General features: G+C 38.7%; 1 protein-coding gene across 1 annotated transcript in view; it reads right to left on the reverse strand.

Annotated features, from left to right (window-relative positions):
• Nucleotides 1-16748, reverse strand: part of LOC126873097 (cuticlin-3) — a 72634-nt gene that overhangs the window by 52632 nt on the left and 3254 nt on the right. Inside the window, exons 2-3 of the mRNA XM_050633623.1 lie at nt 15066-15103; nt 4599-4659 (exon numbers count right to left, since the gene is read on the reverse strand). Coding sequence (XP_050489580.1) covers nt 4599-4659; nt 15066-15101 — 97 coding nt within the window. The 5' untranslated portion in view covers nt 15102-15103. The remainder of the gene's footprint in view (nt 1-4598; nt 4660-15065; nt 15104-16748) is intronic.

Genomic DNA, 16748 nt, shown 5'->3' on the forward strand with positions numbered 1-16748 from the left:
AGCTTTTAAGGTACGCGTGCGCGTCATCAGGATTTCTATAGAAACCAATCGACAGCTTTACATTTTACATAGTCGCAATGAATATTAATTGAACTGTGTACACGAAGAACGTTCTAATTGCTAGGTCGACTGAGAAATTGGCGAGTACACATCGATAGGAATCGACGTGCCTGATAGAACAGATCGCGTCGTTTAATTTAATAGCGAATACATTACACTGTGGAGAGGATGATCGCAAGAAACATGGATGTAGAATATTCTAGAAAAATAGCCTGAGTCATTTTAAATCTTCTAATACTGTACTAACAACTAGTTCATGGCGTCTCGATCGAGAAGCAGAAGATGGTCAACACTGTGGTACCGATTACTTACACGTGCAGAGCTAATGTAAAATAAATTAGAAACCGTGACGTTCGATTAATCGATGTGTAATTAGATGGACGAATAACTAATTTAACTTTTTGCCTTGATAAAACTGTAATTGCCTTCGCACTGATCAAGATACGACTGTGTTATCTTTATTGGCATTTATTTCTAGAACGACTGGTTCGTCGATTGACTCGATATTTCAATAAATTCCACTTGTGTTCGTAAAAATCTGTGAATTCGTATAAATACCCTCGGACTAATCGATTGGAAACCAAAAGGGCAGAAAAGCTTCTTCCGAATTGTTGATTATTCCGCTTAAAGTTATGCTGCGTATTCGCTTTTATGAAAGTCGCGATTTTAACCGAGTCGCAATGAACGCGTGCGAATTGAAACGGCCTTGGAGTTTACCTTGGACGGGCGATAGGGGCGAAATGAAAAGTGAACGTACAAAAGGAAATCTCGATATGTTCGTTAATCGAGTAAATCAATGATTCTCGGGCCGTGGTCGAAGAAAACGAAAGATTTAGAGAAGTTTCACGATTCTGAGCACGAGCATTTTCATGTATAAACGAGAATTAACACGTTCCCTATGTACACTCATCGTCCATTCGTCCATAAATTATTCATAAATTCTTTATTTATATTTTTACAGCTTACGAAAATAAAGTTGTGTCACGTATTTCAGAATATTAGCATAGCGTTCATTGAGAGTAGCACAATGGATATTTCACGTTGAGGATAATAGCTCGCAAACGACAGTCGCTTACGACAAGAGACGAAACGTGCCCGCATGCAAAAGCCAATGCGAGGGGGAAAAACAACTTTCCTCCGAGGCGCGGTTTCTCTTGGGAGAGCAAACAACCGACCGCTGTCCGGATGAACAATGACATTTGTCGCGCAGAGATTGACGTTTTCCGCTTCGCGAAGAATTGCAAGATAAATCTATAATTTCTTCTTTAGGTCATTCTGTAGTGTAATTAACACTTTCACGGCCGGTCCTGATGCGACAAGCTTAACCGAACAGAGTTTTAGTATTACAACGCTAGCGAGAATCGAATATATCGTTTTAATTATTCGTTCAACCACGTTCGTTTAAAATTGAAAAAACATTACGTTTCAAAAAGGAACAACCGATCATCTTCAATTATCGAGAGAGAACATTTCGACCGGAACGAGTGCTTCGATCCGAACGCTGTACATTTATGGATAGAACTCGGGATGATCTCACTTTTTACAGCGTTTCCCCATAAAAGTCAAGGTATTCGAGAAATCCTCGAGCCTGCTTCTGTACCCTCGATGCTCTGCGACGCGGAAACCACACTCTCGATTTAACTGAAACCGAATCGCGTACAATTGGCGTACTTGCATCGCGTCCGCATTTTTCACGCTAACACTGCGTAGTATAGATCGTTTTTGCTTTACTTCGTTAACCGCCGGAAATTTGACTCGAGGGTATGTTTGAAAAAGTTTCTAACCATCTAACATCGAATATCGTTTAATTGCAAGCGCTGTTTAATAAAGTATATAGAAATCATATTACAATTTATAATGATTTCAGAATCTGACCTGTGCGTGCATGCTACCCATTAATCATCGCTGGTGATGTATCTTCGAATCTATCTCATAATACGAAACGAGATCTAACGAGCATGGTTTGCGAAAGAAATATAAAAATATATGTATAATAATACAATTCTCGGTAGTTTGTGAAATGTCAAAGTAATAATCGCGACCAGTACGCGTTTCGCCGTTCGATATGCCACTCGTTCTCCACAGTTCTCTGGAACGAACGATAAAAAGTAAAAGGCCAGTGGCGAGGGGCACTTTCGATTCGTCAGACGTGCTGGTAAAAAGAGGTCCGACTCATTAATCGTTCGTTCGAAGCAACGTAATCGAAGTCGTTACATAAATCCATTACGGTGGGTTTCTAAGTGCACTAGGTTGAATTTTCCTCTGGTTTTTCCCGTCTTGTCGCGACACCCGAGGAATTCCATTCAATTCGCTAAAACTTTTTAAGATACTCTTTTTACATTGCCCGTACTTACGTGATCACATCGCTTGATCACCACTATGAATAATTTTTATACGCGTATATACTATATCGTTCGAATAAAAACGTATCAAATTTGCCGTGTCAAATTAGATTAAAACGCGCGACTCTGTCGTATCAATTTTCAGAGTCTTCTTCTTCTTTTTTTATAAATATTTTGTCTAGTCATTCATAAATCACTGTCGCAGACGGGAGAAATTTACGTATTCGAGAAGTAGATTTTGTATAGTCGAGGAACTATGGTGTCACGTAGCGAACGAAAGTAAAATCATCTATTGTACGCTTATTATCGATACAATATTATCGCACGTAAGCGTGCAATCAATTTCCAAGTTTCGATCTCACCGTCTCACAGTCTGTCACAAGCTATCTGTGTAATACGAGTCGTGGCTGAAGCTAGGTCGTGCAACGTTCTCGTCAGAGATTAACGCAAAATTTTAAGCACGATCCATTGCAAAATGCTGAAACGTTGCGAAAAAATCCAGCCATTTTTATGCACAGGCGATCCTCCTATTCTTTTACACAATTGACATCGACATTCCAATTGTTCGAACATCGACACGAACTTCGTATTAACTACAGACGCGTGTTGAGTATTATAATTTTTGACGGAATGGAAAAATGGAAATTTAAAGATGCCAAGGTGTATAGAACACACAATATATCGAAGAATATATAAAATATCCAAGATTTAGTATTCATTGTAAGAGTCAGTGAATAAATTTCGAATGATAAAAAAGGTCATAACTTGAATTATGAAAATAGTGAAACTACAGAAAGAACGAAGAATTTAGAAAAGGAGGAGTCGATCGGTTTGGTTCCTGAGAGAGGATTCTTTGCAGAATTTTTCCCCAAATTGACAGAATATGCTAGTCGGTGAAATTCTGGCGGAACTCGATGGTAAAAGGTAAAAGGCTGAAAGTGTTTGGCCGTCGTTCGCAAGGACTTTCGATTCGCATCGATGTTGAGGAGGAAATCGTATGGTTGTCTCTGTTTGTAATCGTCTGGTCGTCTCTGTTTGTAATCGTCATCTCGTTTCGTCTCGTTTATATCTCGTCTCAGCCTCTTTCTCTTCTCTCCGTGATCTTTCTCTGGTCGCCACATGAGAATGTAGGTCACACGACTGCGTTCACCTTCCACCGAAGCAATGTCTTCCGAGGAAGGTCGTTGCTCGTCTGGAAAGCCTCTCTTCTTGACCATTCTTTTCCCTTTCTTTCCATTATTACTCTACGTCAACGATTTCGATCGATAGATTCTTCGTAGCTCGATTAACTTGTATCGCCGAACTGTTACTATCGATGTATCGTGAATTACCTATAGCAGCAGCTATAGCAGAGTAGAAAAGTTCTCGTTTCTGAATTTTTTGCCCACCCGTAACTCATTTTACGCGCGATCCCATATTTGACAACGTACACGTATATAATTAAATCGTAATTAATTAACGTCGCGCATTTTACGTATCTTACGTGGCTGAGACCAAGATGAAGGAAACACGTATTCTCAAGTTCATTTCCATATCACAACATGTGAAAACATGCCATAAAGATATTTTCAACTTGCCCTTATAGAATCTAACAGTGGCTGCTATGAGTCCATCAGAAATAATTACACGCAATTATAAATTCAAGAAACGACAAAATCGACTTTCAGCGATGATGCAGCGATTGAGCCACTAATCGTTGCTATGATCCTTGACTACACGCGATCATATCGAATGATGGTATGCTTTTTCCAAGCGCAGATTAAAACGTCTCTCTAATTAGTCCGCTTATTCTCCGCCAACGGCTCGCCAGTAATTAGTCGCGAGCGTAATTAATTGAACATCTCGATCAATCAAGACGACGACCGCTCCCTGCCAGACTAATTAGACCTGTTCATAAACCGGTCATTGTTCGTGGAATCATTGTCATCGTCTACTGGCGCGTATTGTGCTCTTTAGAAAGTGCGTACGCACGCGTGGAAAGCATCTAACTATTTTTTTCTTTTTTTTTTTTTTTATCTGATCGTTTGATTCAACAGGAAACGTTTTCCATGGAAGAGACAATTCACTGGCAGGTGGCCACCGATTCCACCATCAAGTCGACCAGAGGAGGTTCTCGGTTAATTGACCCTCCGTCTAATTAGTTATCGCTGCCACACTGACAATTAGAAAGCGCTACAGGCGTGTATAGGTACTCACATGTAGGCAGCTGCTCGGGTATTTGGGCCGCTTGTGTGGTGCTGTGCCTCGCTATTGTGATCTGAAAAAAAGAAGAGCGATGCTCGTTAGATTGTCCTTAGAGAATCGTTTGTCCCTATAGATAAGACGAACAAGGGATAGCGTGGGACGGCGATGATTAGACCGAAGATATTTTTGCATTTGTGGGAAATTTCGAAGATACAGAAATATACAGAATGTATAAAGTTGTTCGAAAATTTAAGAAAAGTCGAAAAAGTAGTTCTGTTAGTTCTCTTCTCGCGAAAGAAATGTTTCGTAAAGATCGGTATGCACGAATAAGATGATGCAAATTCCTGAGGAACGTTGAACATCTTTTTATCGAAGTGTAAGATCTCTTCTTTTGTTTGGCGAACAGTGGTTCTTTTTTTATTTACCAATGACAATATATCGAAAGATAGTACCTGTGATAACGTTAAACTCGTTTGGAAAGTTCGTAACGTTTCTGACAATCCATCTATCGAATAACGAAAACATTCAGATTCGAATAAATAATATTTCTAATTAATCATTAGGTGCAACAACTAAGGAAACGTTCACTGACTGATATAAGAAGCTTTGAGGACACGTACGATCAGTCATAAGAAAGGATCGATAGAGAAGGTTTCGATAATGACATATTCGAGAATCCAGTCCCGGATCAAAGATCGCGTCATCGACTGAAAAATCCTTGCGAAAATGTCAGGCTGAAACCATGATTCGCTCGACTCTCTCCGGTATTGCTCGAAGTGTGTATGAATCATGCGATTTCAGAGGCGCGTGGAAACGCGAGAGTCCGTTTCTCATCGATTAAACTTGATTATTAGCCACAAGGATCCGTGGAAAACGTGCCAATTGAACACATCCGATAATCTCACGCACAATGCTACATTTTTTCTCATCAATTAACTGTTTTTATTAGTACTGAATTTTAATTTGAAAGGTCTCTGTACTCGCACAGTCCTTGGCCAATCAATTAGAACCACTCGAAACATTGAATTTTACATCGAATTAATTGCAATAACCGGATACTTTGTAAAAAGTTAGTATACAGCGTATACGAATAATTGATCGTTTAAATATCTTTATGATATTTAATTGCGAGATGTATAATAATACTTGCCCCAGATATCTTGTAGTTTCTACGTACATTTTCAATTTGTTTCGAGTCTCGTTAATATAATCACGATGGTTGAGTCTCATTGATTCAAAGTGCTAATAAAACTTATATATAATTGCGAGATGTATAATAATACTTGCCCCAGATATCTTGTAGTTTCTACGTACATTTTCAATTTGTTTCAAGTCTCGTTAATATAATCAGGATGGTTGAGTCTCATTGATTCGAAATGCTAATATAACTTGCTAATATAAGTGCCAATATAACTTATATATAATTGCGAGATGTATAATAGTACTTGCCCCAAATAGCTTGTAGTTTCTACGTATTTTCAATTTGTTTCAAGTCTCGTCAATATAATCACGATGGTTGAGTCTCATTGATTCAAAGTGCTAATAAAACTTATATATAATTGCGAGATGTATAATAGTACTTGCCCCAGATATCTTGTAGTTTCTACGTACATTTTCAATTTGTTTCAAGTCTCGTTAATATAATCAGGATGGTTGAGTCTCATTGATTCAAAGTGCTAATATAACTTGCTAATATAAGTGCTAATATAACTCATATATAATTGCGAGATGTATAATAGTACTTGCCCCAGATATCTTGTAGTTTCTACGTACATTTTCAATTTGTTTCGAGTCTCGTCAATATAATCACGATGGTTGAGTCTCATTGATTCAAAGTGCTAATAAAACTTATATATAATTGCGAGATGTATAATAGTACTTGCCCCAGATATCTTGTAGTTTCTACGTACATTTTCAATTTGTTTCAAGTCTCGTCAATATAATCAGGATGGTTGAGTCTCATTGATTCAAAGTGCTAATATAACTTGCTAATATAAGTGCTAATAAAACTTATATATAATTGCGAGATGTATAATAGTACTTGCCCCAGATATCTTGTAGTTTCTACGTACATTTTCAATTTGTTTCAAGTCTCGTTAATATAATCAGGATGGTTGAGTCTCATTGATTCAAAGTGCTAATATAACTTATATATAATTGCGAGATGTATAATAGTACTTGCCCCAGATATCTTGTAGTTTCTACGTACATTTTCAATTTGTTTCAAGTCTCGTCAAAATAATCAGGATGGTTGAGTCTCATTGATTCAAAGTGCTAATATAACTTATATATAATTGCGAGATGTATAATAGTACTTGCCCCAAATAGCTTGTAGTTTCTACGTACATTTTCAATTTGTTTAAAGTCTCGTCAATATAATCAGGATGGTTGAGTCTCATTGATTCAAAGTGCTAGTATAACTTCAAAATCATAAACGATCGACTACTTTTGCAAGCAATCTCTAACGTAGCATATATCAAAAAATTTCATTATCGGCGTTCCTCGAGCGTGTCCTTCGAAATAGATTGCATCGTAATCAAAATTGTTTAGCTCGGCAAATGATCGATAAGAAGAACAAGAAGCTCGATGGTTAATTCGAGCAGTAAAATCCGAGCTGTTGGCTCGTCGCGCAAGGTTGTAAATAAGACCTCTAAAGGCGACCATACGTGCACGTATATGGTAAGGCCAATTGGATAATGGAAAGGATGAACATTGTGTTGCAAGTCTGGATCGTTTCTAATTACCCTATCCGATAAAACATACCAGCTCCTAATAGTATTTAAACGTTAGGTCTGTATAGTTACGTGCATCATAATTATATTTCATCCTGTCTTATCATTCGTGGGAGTTGTCAAACCATTCTATAGAAAATTAAACAATAATTAACAATCCATGAATAATTCAGTGTTTATGCAATTCATCATCCATAATTCATTCTTTTGAATTTGACGAATGCTTTATGAGGAATAATAGCTTAGAAAAATGTACAGTTTAAGGGAAACTTTAAAGGAAGAGGAGAGGGACACGTAATAGATGTTTAATATCGAACGATGTATGAATTTTAATAATCGACGACTAAAGAGAGGGGAGCGTTTGTTGAAAATTGTTGCAACGATAATTTAGAACCTTGATTCCTTAATAAAAGCCTTTCGAGAGAATTGATCGTTACGATAAATTGCTCGCAGAGCTGATCATTACAGCAGAGTTGGTATAACCGATGACCCAAGATGTTTATGCAATAACGGTGATCAAGACATTGATCATCTTGTTTAGCAATGCTCTCTTTTTACAACACGAAGAAACAAATTTATCTATTCTACATTCTGCTTCTTTGCCGTAATCTCCTTTCGATTGACTTCTCTTTAGTTGCGACTGGACAGATTCAAGTATATTCGATGGCTTCTTAAACCCAATTTCTCCAACTGAGTTTTCTTATTCTTCCGAGATTTGAAGGTTGCAATAATAATAATAATAAAAAAAAAAAAGAATAAAGAGAGGGAAGAAGGAGAAGTGCAAAAACTTGTCCACAGTGCAATAAACGTTCTCCGACGTGATGCGATGACGGTGAACGTAGCAAGGGCACTCGAGACACCTCTTACTCCCTCGACACACTTTTATTTTCCAATCCATGCCGATTTAGGTATCGACATTACGTAGTAGACTCGGACAACTACTGCTCTATGGATTAGGTGAGCGTGTAATTGTCGGAGTTGATCCAAGTTGCACCGTGTCGATGTAAGCGTTACGTCCAGCTCTTTTTCTTCTTGTATACCCGACGATGGTCCGATGTCTTCGTGGCAGATCCACGTAACCCTGAACTGGTTTTATTCGAGCAGTTGATCCACCGATAGTACTATTATATATCTACATTAGAATTCCATATTAGGATATAGAGACGAAGTAAATAAAATACAAATTGGTTCTTTGGATGGAAAGTGAGAGTTTGCGATACGTTTCTCACATCGAAAGTTATACCACACGAAAACGACATTAGAGAAATTGTCTAATAAACACCGACATCGGCGTTGTTAAATGCACTTATCGGTGTGCGCCGATGAAAGTGGTTCAGCGAGTCAGCGGTCATTTCGCATGTGTTTAAACATGCGTCGTAAATTCTAGGAAAGATACCAACGTACATGCAAAATGAAACGCGTTTCTTTCATACACGTTTGATCACATCTTCGATTCTTTGCCGATTTCTGCCAATGCTTCTTCTTTCGAAATATTACCGCTGGACGCTTACTATAGACCAGACGATATTAGGAGCATTTGCTCCCTGATCTGAAGAACTTCGAAGCGGGTAAAATTTTGTAAATTTCACAAATTCAATCAGAGAATGAAAGACGCAGATTTATTTGAAAGACTGTCAATGTGCTTTAGAACGCGATTTACAGAAAATTTCTTCTTCCTTAATTTGTTGATAATTATCCATTGAACAAAATTTAACGAGTAGTATTACCCCGCCAAATTTAAACTTTAATGAAGCGACGTTTCATACGTGTCAATCTAATATGAATATGTAATTGACAGGTAAGGTACTTAATCTTCGAACACGATCTTTTACACCCCGCAATTATGTTCGTGTCAACTCGTCTCACGATAGGGTGTGTCAGAGAAGGGAACTCGTGTTATGGTGGAGAAGGTTACTCTGCTATGGTTTCTATCGGATAGTAAAACTGCAAGTGCCATATACGGATACGCGGAGTCGCATGCAGACGCCTCGTTCATACAACGCCGTCAGTTAAACACTCGCGTTCGTGTTTGATCCAATTACACATAATCGCAAGGATGCAGCGCGAAATGCAGTTTCGTAAAAAAATCCGCCTCGAGGCTGATGTCGATCGATGGGCGTACAAAGCTCAGATCTATATCCACGCGAACGTTTATCTCCCAAGGATGAGACTTTGAAATACGATCCGTGTAACCTCGCAGTAATACAAAGTATAATAATTGTAACTATAGTTTACCGGCATGAACATCTTCCAAAGTACACGTACGACTTTGGTAGAAAAATGATGGAAATGCGCAAGTTATTTCAAGGTCGTTCTGGCATTATTTGCATAAAGCAGTGTCTCTCAAGCCTTATCTCAACTTGTCTGTACATAGAGATCATCGCCTTTTTACCTTTACGACCATTACGTGTTTAACAAGCCATGGTAAACTCATTAGAAATAATTCTAACTTAATATCTAATCAGTTGCAAAAATCTTAGTCTAAGAATAATTACAGCGATCGATGATCCAATTTAGTAGCTCAATGGTTTGAAGAACGGAATTGTATGTTCTTGTAGAATTTGATTCTCCACGAGTACAGTTTTCTTTCTTGCGAATTTCCACCGCATCAACGTGCAAGTTTTATTTTCTTCCTGACGAACTTATTTCTTGACCCTTGCGGTGTCTTCACGCTACAAGCACTCTTCAATTATTCTTGCGATCATTTCCTACGTATATTTAAAGTTCATCGGTACGAAACTCCCAATTATTTTAATTATTCAAATTCCTGAGCCACCGTTGTTATACCTCGACGTACCTCGAGCCAGTACTAGCTGTTTGCAAGCTGTTTTACGACTCCTGAGGAATCCGGATTGAGAACCCAGAGAACAGAGTCTTATTTTCTGTTTATTCTTGGACTCAAAGTCCTGGGATGTTGGTTTCGCGGTAAAAGGAGGATTTCTCCTGTCCTTTGAATAGCAAGCAAATATTCTATATCACGTGAGCGTCGGAAACAATTTTACAGCATAATTGAACACAATTGCTCTCGTCACACGACGTGAAATCTTTCTCTTCGCTCTTATGGTTAAATAATGGTAAATAATCGTTCTCAGATGTGGCCGTTAACCGCGAGATCTTGTAACTAACATTTTCAACGCTGATTTAACGGGAACGTTCGATCCTGTAAGAAACGCGTATCAAGGGACAACAAAATATTATCGTACACTCCAATCGACCCTAAGCAAGCAAGTTATCAAGCGAATCAATGGATAATCGGATCGACGTAGTCGCAGATGTAGCGTAGGTCGAGATCTCCTTGAAAACGCCTCCCAGCGTACGATCCTGCTGGCATAACGCAAGTTACATTACTCATTCGCTTCTACTCGATCGTTGTATCTCTATAAGTATCTAAATGACGTCATCGTTGCACGCTTTTCGCTGAAATACGTTGCGATCTTTATCGACAGGACTGGTTTTCCCGCAGACTCCTTTATTTCGAGATAAGGCAGGATATTTATTTGAACTCATCAGGGGACAAACGATTCATATAAGAGTATAATGTACTGTAATTTTTCGTTCGTACATTCGTTCACGAAAGTATCGCAACACTTATAGGAACTTTGTCGCGGACATATCAAGCGTGTTATATAAAATATTTAAAAATTTCATGCAATTTGTAATCCATTGAGAAAACAATGAATAGCTACTACCGTCACTGTGGTAGGTTCTCGACAAATCTGAGAAAATTTGTCAACATTTATCGAAGCGTCTCTGCTACCTTAAACAATTTCAATGTTTGTGAAAGATCTTTCAGAAGAAAATGCCAATTCTGCTTTGGAAATACAAATGAAAGAATGAAAGGGAGAGTCAGTCTATGTTAATAAATTCCTCAAAATAAATTGATAATAAGAAACGTAGAATTATATAGATTCTTTGCTTGTTTGAAAGATTCGCGTCGAATTATATAAAGTTGACAAAGCGAAATTATCTGGTATACGCGTACATCGGCCGAAAGGTAAATTCTCCTTAATTGCGTCAATTCTGTCGGTACAATTGCACCAAGTATTTTCGAAACAATCGGGAAGCTACGAAACACGACCAACGAAATCAGATTTAAGATACTAAATGAGCATTGTTGAAGGTGACGTGCGAGTGGCAGAAAAAAAAGCTTGAAAGTGGCCGATGTTGCGTGGGTGTAGCCAGAGATTGCAGGCTCTCCGTGAAATTTCGTATTTCAAAAGGAACACCCACGCTCTCTTCTTTGACACGTCCATCGCTCATCGAGATAATCATTCCGAATTTGGATATTCAAATTTCCTGATTAGATTCATTTAGAAATTTGTTTCGCTTCCAACTGAACGCCCTTGTCCGACGAACGTTACGCAGAACGATAGTATTCGACAAATCAGTGAAAAATCATTTACGCAATCCTCGTTCTAAACTTGGTCGCGTCACTGACGACTTTCTCTCGGTCTAAAACAAACGTGATTTTCTATTGACCGTTCGTGCGATAACGTTCCCTCTAGCGTGTGTCCATAAACAGAGAAATCCAATTGCTTTATCCTGCCGATTAGCCTGGTTCATTGTCCACTAGCATCTTTAGTTTTTGCATTACGTGAAATCACGTGCACTATTATAAAAAATATTATAAGCAAACATAAAAATAAATTCCGTTTTTAGTAATAGGAATGGTAAAAATAATTCTATTACGAATAACGTCGACACGAGTTTTCCATGCGTCTTACTTCAGTACAAAATACGTATGTTTATTCGTTATACATTCAACGTTCGTTAAATTAGAAACCTACGATACTTGGATTTCCTATGGTAAAGGAATTATTTCGATGAATTTCGATGTGCAACAGAATAATACTTACGGTATCAAATTTTATAGAATCTATATAAATTTTATTATCTATCATCCATCTATATGTCTATTTTATTACAGACAAATTTTATGCGGATATTAAATTTAATTAAATCCACTTTTTTCAATCAGTCAGCTTTATAACGCGGTGCAAAATTTATTATTCTTTGCGTTCGCGGTAAAATGGAATTATAAAATAAACAGGGTCTCGTCCTAACTGCTTCGAGTAGTACACGAACATAAATTATTTTCTAAACAGTGCCGAAAGTTCACATTCCGTCTTCCTCTTTCTTGGTACGTGTGAACTGCCGGCAAGGGAGCGTTTAGAGGCTCACTTCCGGTATCGATTCTCCTATCGACTTCACAGTGAAACGTCTGTGAAAACGAGCTGCACGGACCTCTGCGAGATCATGCGCCGATATTTAAAAGAACAGCAAGTAAAAGTGGGTGTGGCTGTTTCTCCAGCGATCGTACCTCTTTCTCTCGCATACAGAACATTCGTGCAAATATTTGCATAGCGCTGTTCGAATAACTTTGAAAATTCAGTCTCCGCATGACGCGATTTTTATGCAGCAACGCGCTCCATAGGTTTTCTCTTCTTCCTTTTCCCTCCATTTTATTGCTTCCTGCTAAACGTGAAACTTTCTTGGCTTTTTTCCTTCGGACTGTCCTTTCGGATATTTTAAGATCTGTGCTCTTCGTGTTGTACACATATTTGGCGGCTTGTTTGCACTAGCGCTGATCAGCCAGTTAGAAATTTCAGTGTATTCTTCTGGAGTGTGCTCGGTGTTCCGTAAACGTTTGCATCTGCTCGAGAGTTTTGCTACTTTTTCGTGCGAACCCGATCCAAAGTTCTTCTTCTCTACGCATGCAAATGTTTATCGAGATCTCGCAAGCAGTTGAACATGGTGCGAGTTTACGCATCCACTTGGAAATTCGCATTTCCTGTGTGACGATGATTTCTTCGCGATCACCTACACGCTTTCTTCTCACAAACTTGCAATTTCTACTAAGATCGAGGTTTTTCTTTACGCGAACGTTTGCACGTTCACTTTTCAAATCGGTGACCATTTCAAAGTGGAAAAATAAAACTATACTTGCGCGTCGACGTTATTTCATTTGGTCGTACACTATCGATCAAAAGTATACGGACGCTTGTCCTTGGTCGAATGCAATTCACAAGATCACAAAAATTTATAAAACCACGAACATTTGCGAAATTTGTGGTTCACAAAATTACAAGTCCAGACAATTGCAATGGCTTTGCCATTCGTTAGAGTAGAATATTATGAAATATTATGACACGATAGAATTTATTCTGGAAAGTTAATACGCAATTAAAAAATTCATATCTGTAAGGATCAAACGGTGTATACGATTTCTTGAAACGTATAAAGGAACATTACAGCATAGGTATATGATTCCTTTTTTTTAGCAAGTTTAGTAAGTTTTATACGTCCACTTCCGAGAATCCTGAGGTTCTAATCAGTGTAATTCCTAGATTCCAGGCTATTTGTCGATTATTAAACGTTGCACAGGCCCATAATTGCAACCTTTGAATGAGTTAACGACATCAATTCCACAGTTCTTTGTCGAGAGAACGTCGCTTCATTTTGCGAGGATGTTTACTATGATTATCATAAAAAGAGCAAGTATCTACTCAAATTATCTTGTGCAGCCTTCATTTCGCTGAATAGCTCGTGCAACAGGAAAGTTTGTAACGCTTGTTAAACACGTTTCAAACAAAAACTGTATCATTGCAATCAATACGATATACTAGTGATTCGTTTGAGTAAATTCGTGCTGCATAAAAAGAGGAAAATTTATTGTATCATTGGACTAATGCAACACAGCTTTCACAACCAATAGAAAAGATTATTCTTGCATTGACTAATCACTGAAATCTCACTAATGATCAGAGCGGGGATATTCTTCCAAGTTCAGATTTTTACAAACAGAACTGAAAAAAATGGGATCCGAGTAGAAATCTTTTTTTTATACGTTACGTGTATTCCATATCTTTTAGTTTACTTTTACACCTTTCAATTTCCCATTGACGCATCAAATCTACAAGTTCTGCGAATGATATCAGTTCAATTAAGGTCCCAAGGATAAATTTGCGAATCTCACATCCGATCTTTTCAAATTGTATCCCAATCTTCATCGAATGTAAAGCTGTGAACGAGGTAAAATTATTTAAAGAGACTCGAAGAGCTGGTACATGATAGCGTCGTTTCGCTGGATTGCTGCACTTTAAATTAACTTGGAGGTGAAAAATTGCGGGGCATAAAAAATATTGCAGCCGTCTCGACACAGTTTTCCTGACAGTCGGTTTAGCGGCACGTTGTACCAACAAAGGATTACATAATTCCCCACATTCCTGGCCAACATACTACGCTCTCCAGTCATGCTCGTTTTTCGTACGACGTGATACTAGAGAAAGTATCATACACGTACTTGTTATTTACCATCGAAATTGAAATCGAAATTCAGCGAAAATCGAGAGGCGAAAATTTCGAATTGGGCGGTCCAGCTGTTTCACACGCTGAAGAAACGTATCGAAGTTTGTAATATTTTCGTATTGCATCATTGGTTACGCTTGTGTATACGTTTCGTGTAGTTCAAAGAGTATCTTTCATCATTTGAATCAATCCTTAATGATAATTAACACTGATAAACAAACTAAAGCTGAAAAGTAAGTTTCATTACACTTTACTTTTGATATTTTGCAAATTTTTGTATCTATGTTTATCCTTGTCCATCTGTATACATCTGCGCTGGATATAAATGCATAAACATCGTGGGTATGTTTAGGAATCTAAAGAATCAAGGTTGTGCAATTGATACGAAATACGTGTTAGGGTATCTTGAGATTGTCAGAAGACTTTTTCATTTACTTACCAATAAAAATGCCAGTGCGATCCCCCGCCAGTCCATGGCTAAAATAAAAGAGAAAGTCTTATTAATAACTGGGTCGAACTCCCATGAGTACGATCGACCGTGCAAACGTCTCTCGCGCGAGAACACTTGCAACAAAACACGAAAAATCACACGACGACCGGTCTATCTTCTTACTTAATACATCCACTCGATGTTCTTTGTACATCTATCCAGTTAAACGTCTCTGCTCGCGACCTAACAAACTTCGATTCGCTAACTGTACACTAAACAGGCTACGTAACGAGGTTCTCGATGCCAAAAAAAATCCTCCTCCATTCGCACATTCCAAAGATCCATGAGATATCGTCGAGACCTTCTCGTCGATGTTCCACGGAATCATAAATCAAGCAACGCGACACGCCTCAAGGTTTGTAAGATTCGCAGACACAAGAAACTCGTCTCCATCTTGCCGCGTGCTGACATGGAGAACATAGAGAGAGAGAGAGAGAGAGAGAGAAAAGGGAGGGAAAATGGGAGAAAAATTGGAAGGGTCGAAGGGTTTGATTTTGATGTAGGGAAAACGTTTTCGAGCTGGTTAGTAGAGCTGTGTCGAGAAAGCGACGCGGTGTTTCGCGGAGGTGGCCGAACATAACGCAACGTTCACTTTTTCGAGCAACAAGAGAGGCCGGTGCACGGAACAGGAACGACCTCGAACACACTGGACCACCGTGCTTGACCGTAGCCCTTCCACGCGGACGCCATTTTCACCGCACCACGACCCCTTTATGTTTTTCGATCGAACATGACGCGACGTCGCGACGACACGAACCGCGCGATTTTACGAGGCTGGTCGATCGACATCCCGCGAGGTTCTGCCACCTTCTTTCCACCTTTTCTCGTCGCGGCCAGGAAAGTCAGGCTCGTGCCTCGCGATTTGATGCACTTGGGAACCCAGGGCCGTAACATACTCTACCTTTCACTTTCTCTTCGTCACGTGGAAATTCGTTTCTTCCAACCTTTTCGTTGGACGCGTTTGAAAAATCCGTTACCGACAAACAGAATCGCGAGGAACTCGCGAAAGTAATCGACCACTTGTACACGCTTTTCTATGAAATTTCATTAGCAGCGTAACGAGAACTGACTATCGCAATCATATCGGTCAAGTTTCAAACAGATGTGAATATTTATACAGAAATTACGGGGGATTGTACCTCCCAGAGATCACAAAGATAATTAAACAATCCGTTGTATATCGACACGTACTTGTAATTGTAATATTTATTGCTATATACAGGGTAGGTGGTAACTGGCGGTACAAGCGGAAAGGGGGTGATTCTACGCGAAAAAGGAAGTCGAAAATGTAGAATAAAAATTTCTCGTTCGAGGCTTTGTTTTCGAGAAAATCGACTTTGAATTTTCGGTCGGTACGCGTGCACTTTATCGCGTCTCGTTATAACGGATCTCACTGTAGATCGTTGTCTCGATTGACGTTATTTTTTTAAATTTTTAAATTTTTGTATTCTATACTTTCGACTTCTTTTTTCGCGTAGAATCACCCCCTTTCCGCTTGTACCGCCAGTTACCAACCACCCTGTATATGTCTGCAGTAAGTATCTTGCAATTTCTGTATACGTGGATTTTCATTTTCTGATTGCTTTCAAATTTTATCGATGCGATATATCGCTAATGAAATTTTAAAGTGTT

The sequence above is a fragment of the Bombus huntii genome, chromosome 14, assembly GCF_024542735.1.
Source record: "Bombus huntii isolate Logan2020A chromosome 14, iyBomHunt1.1, whole genome shotgun sequence".
In the NCBI taxonomy this organism is placed as follows: domain Eukaryota; kingdom Metazoa; phylum Arthropoda; class Insecta; order Hymenoptera; family Apidae; genus Bombus; species Bombus huntii.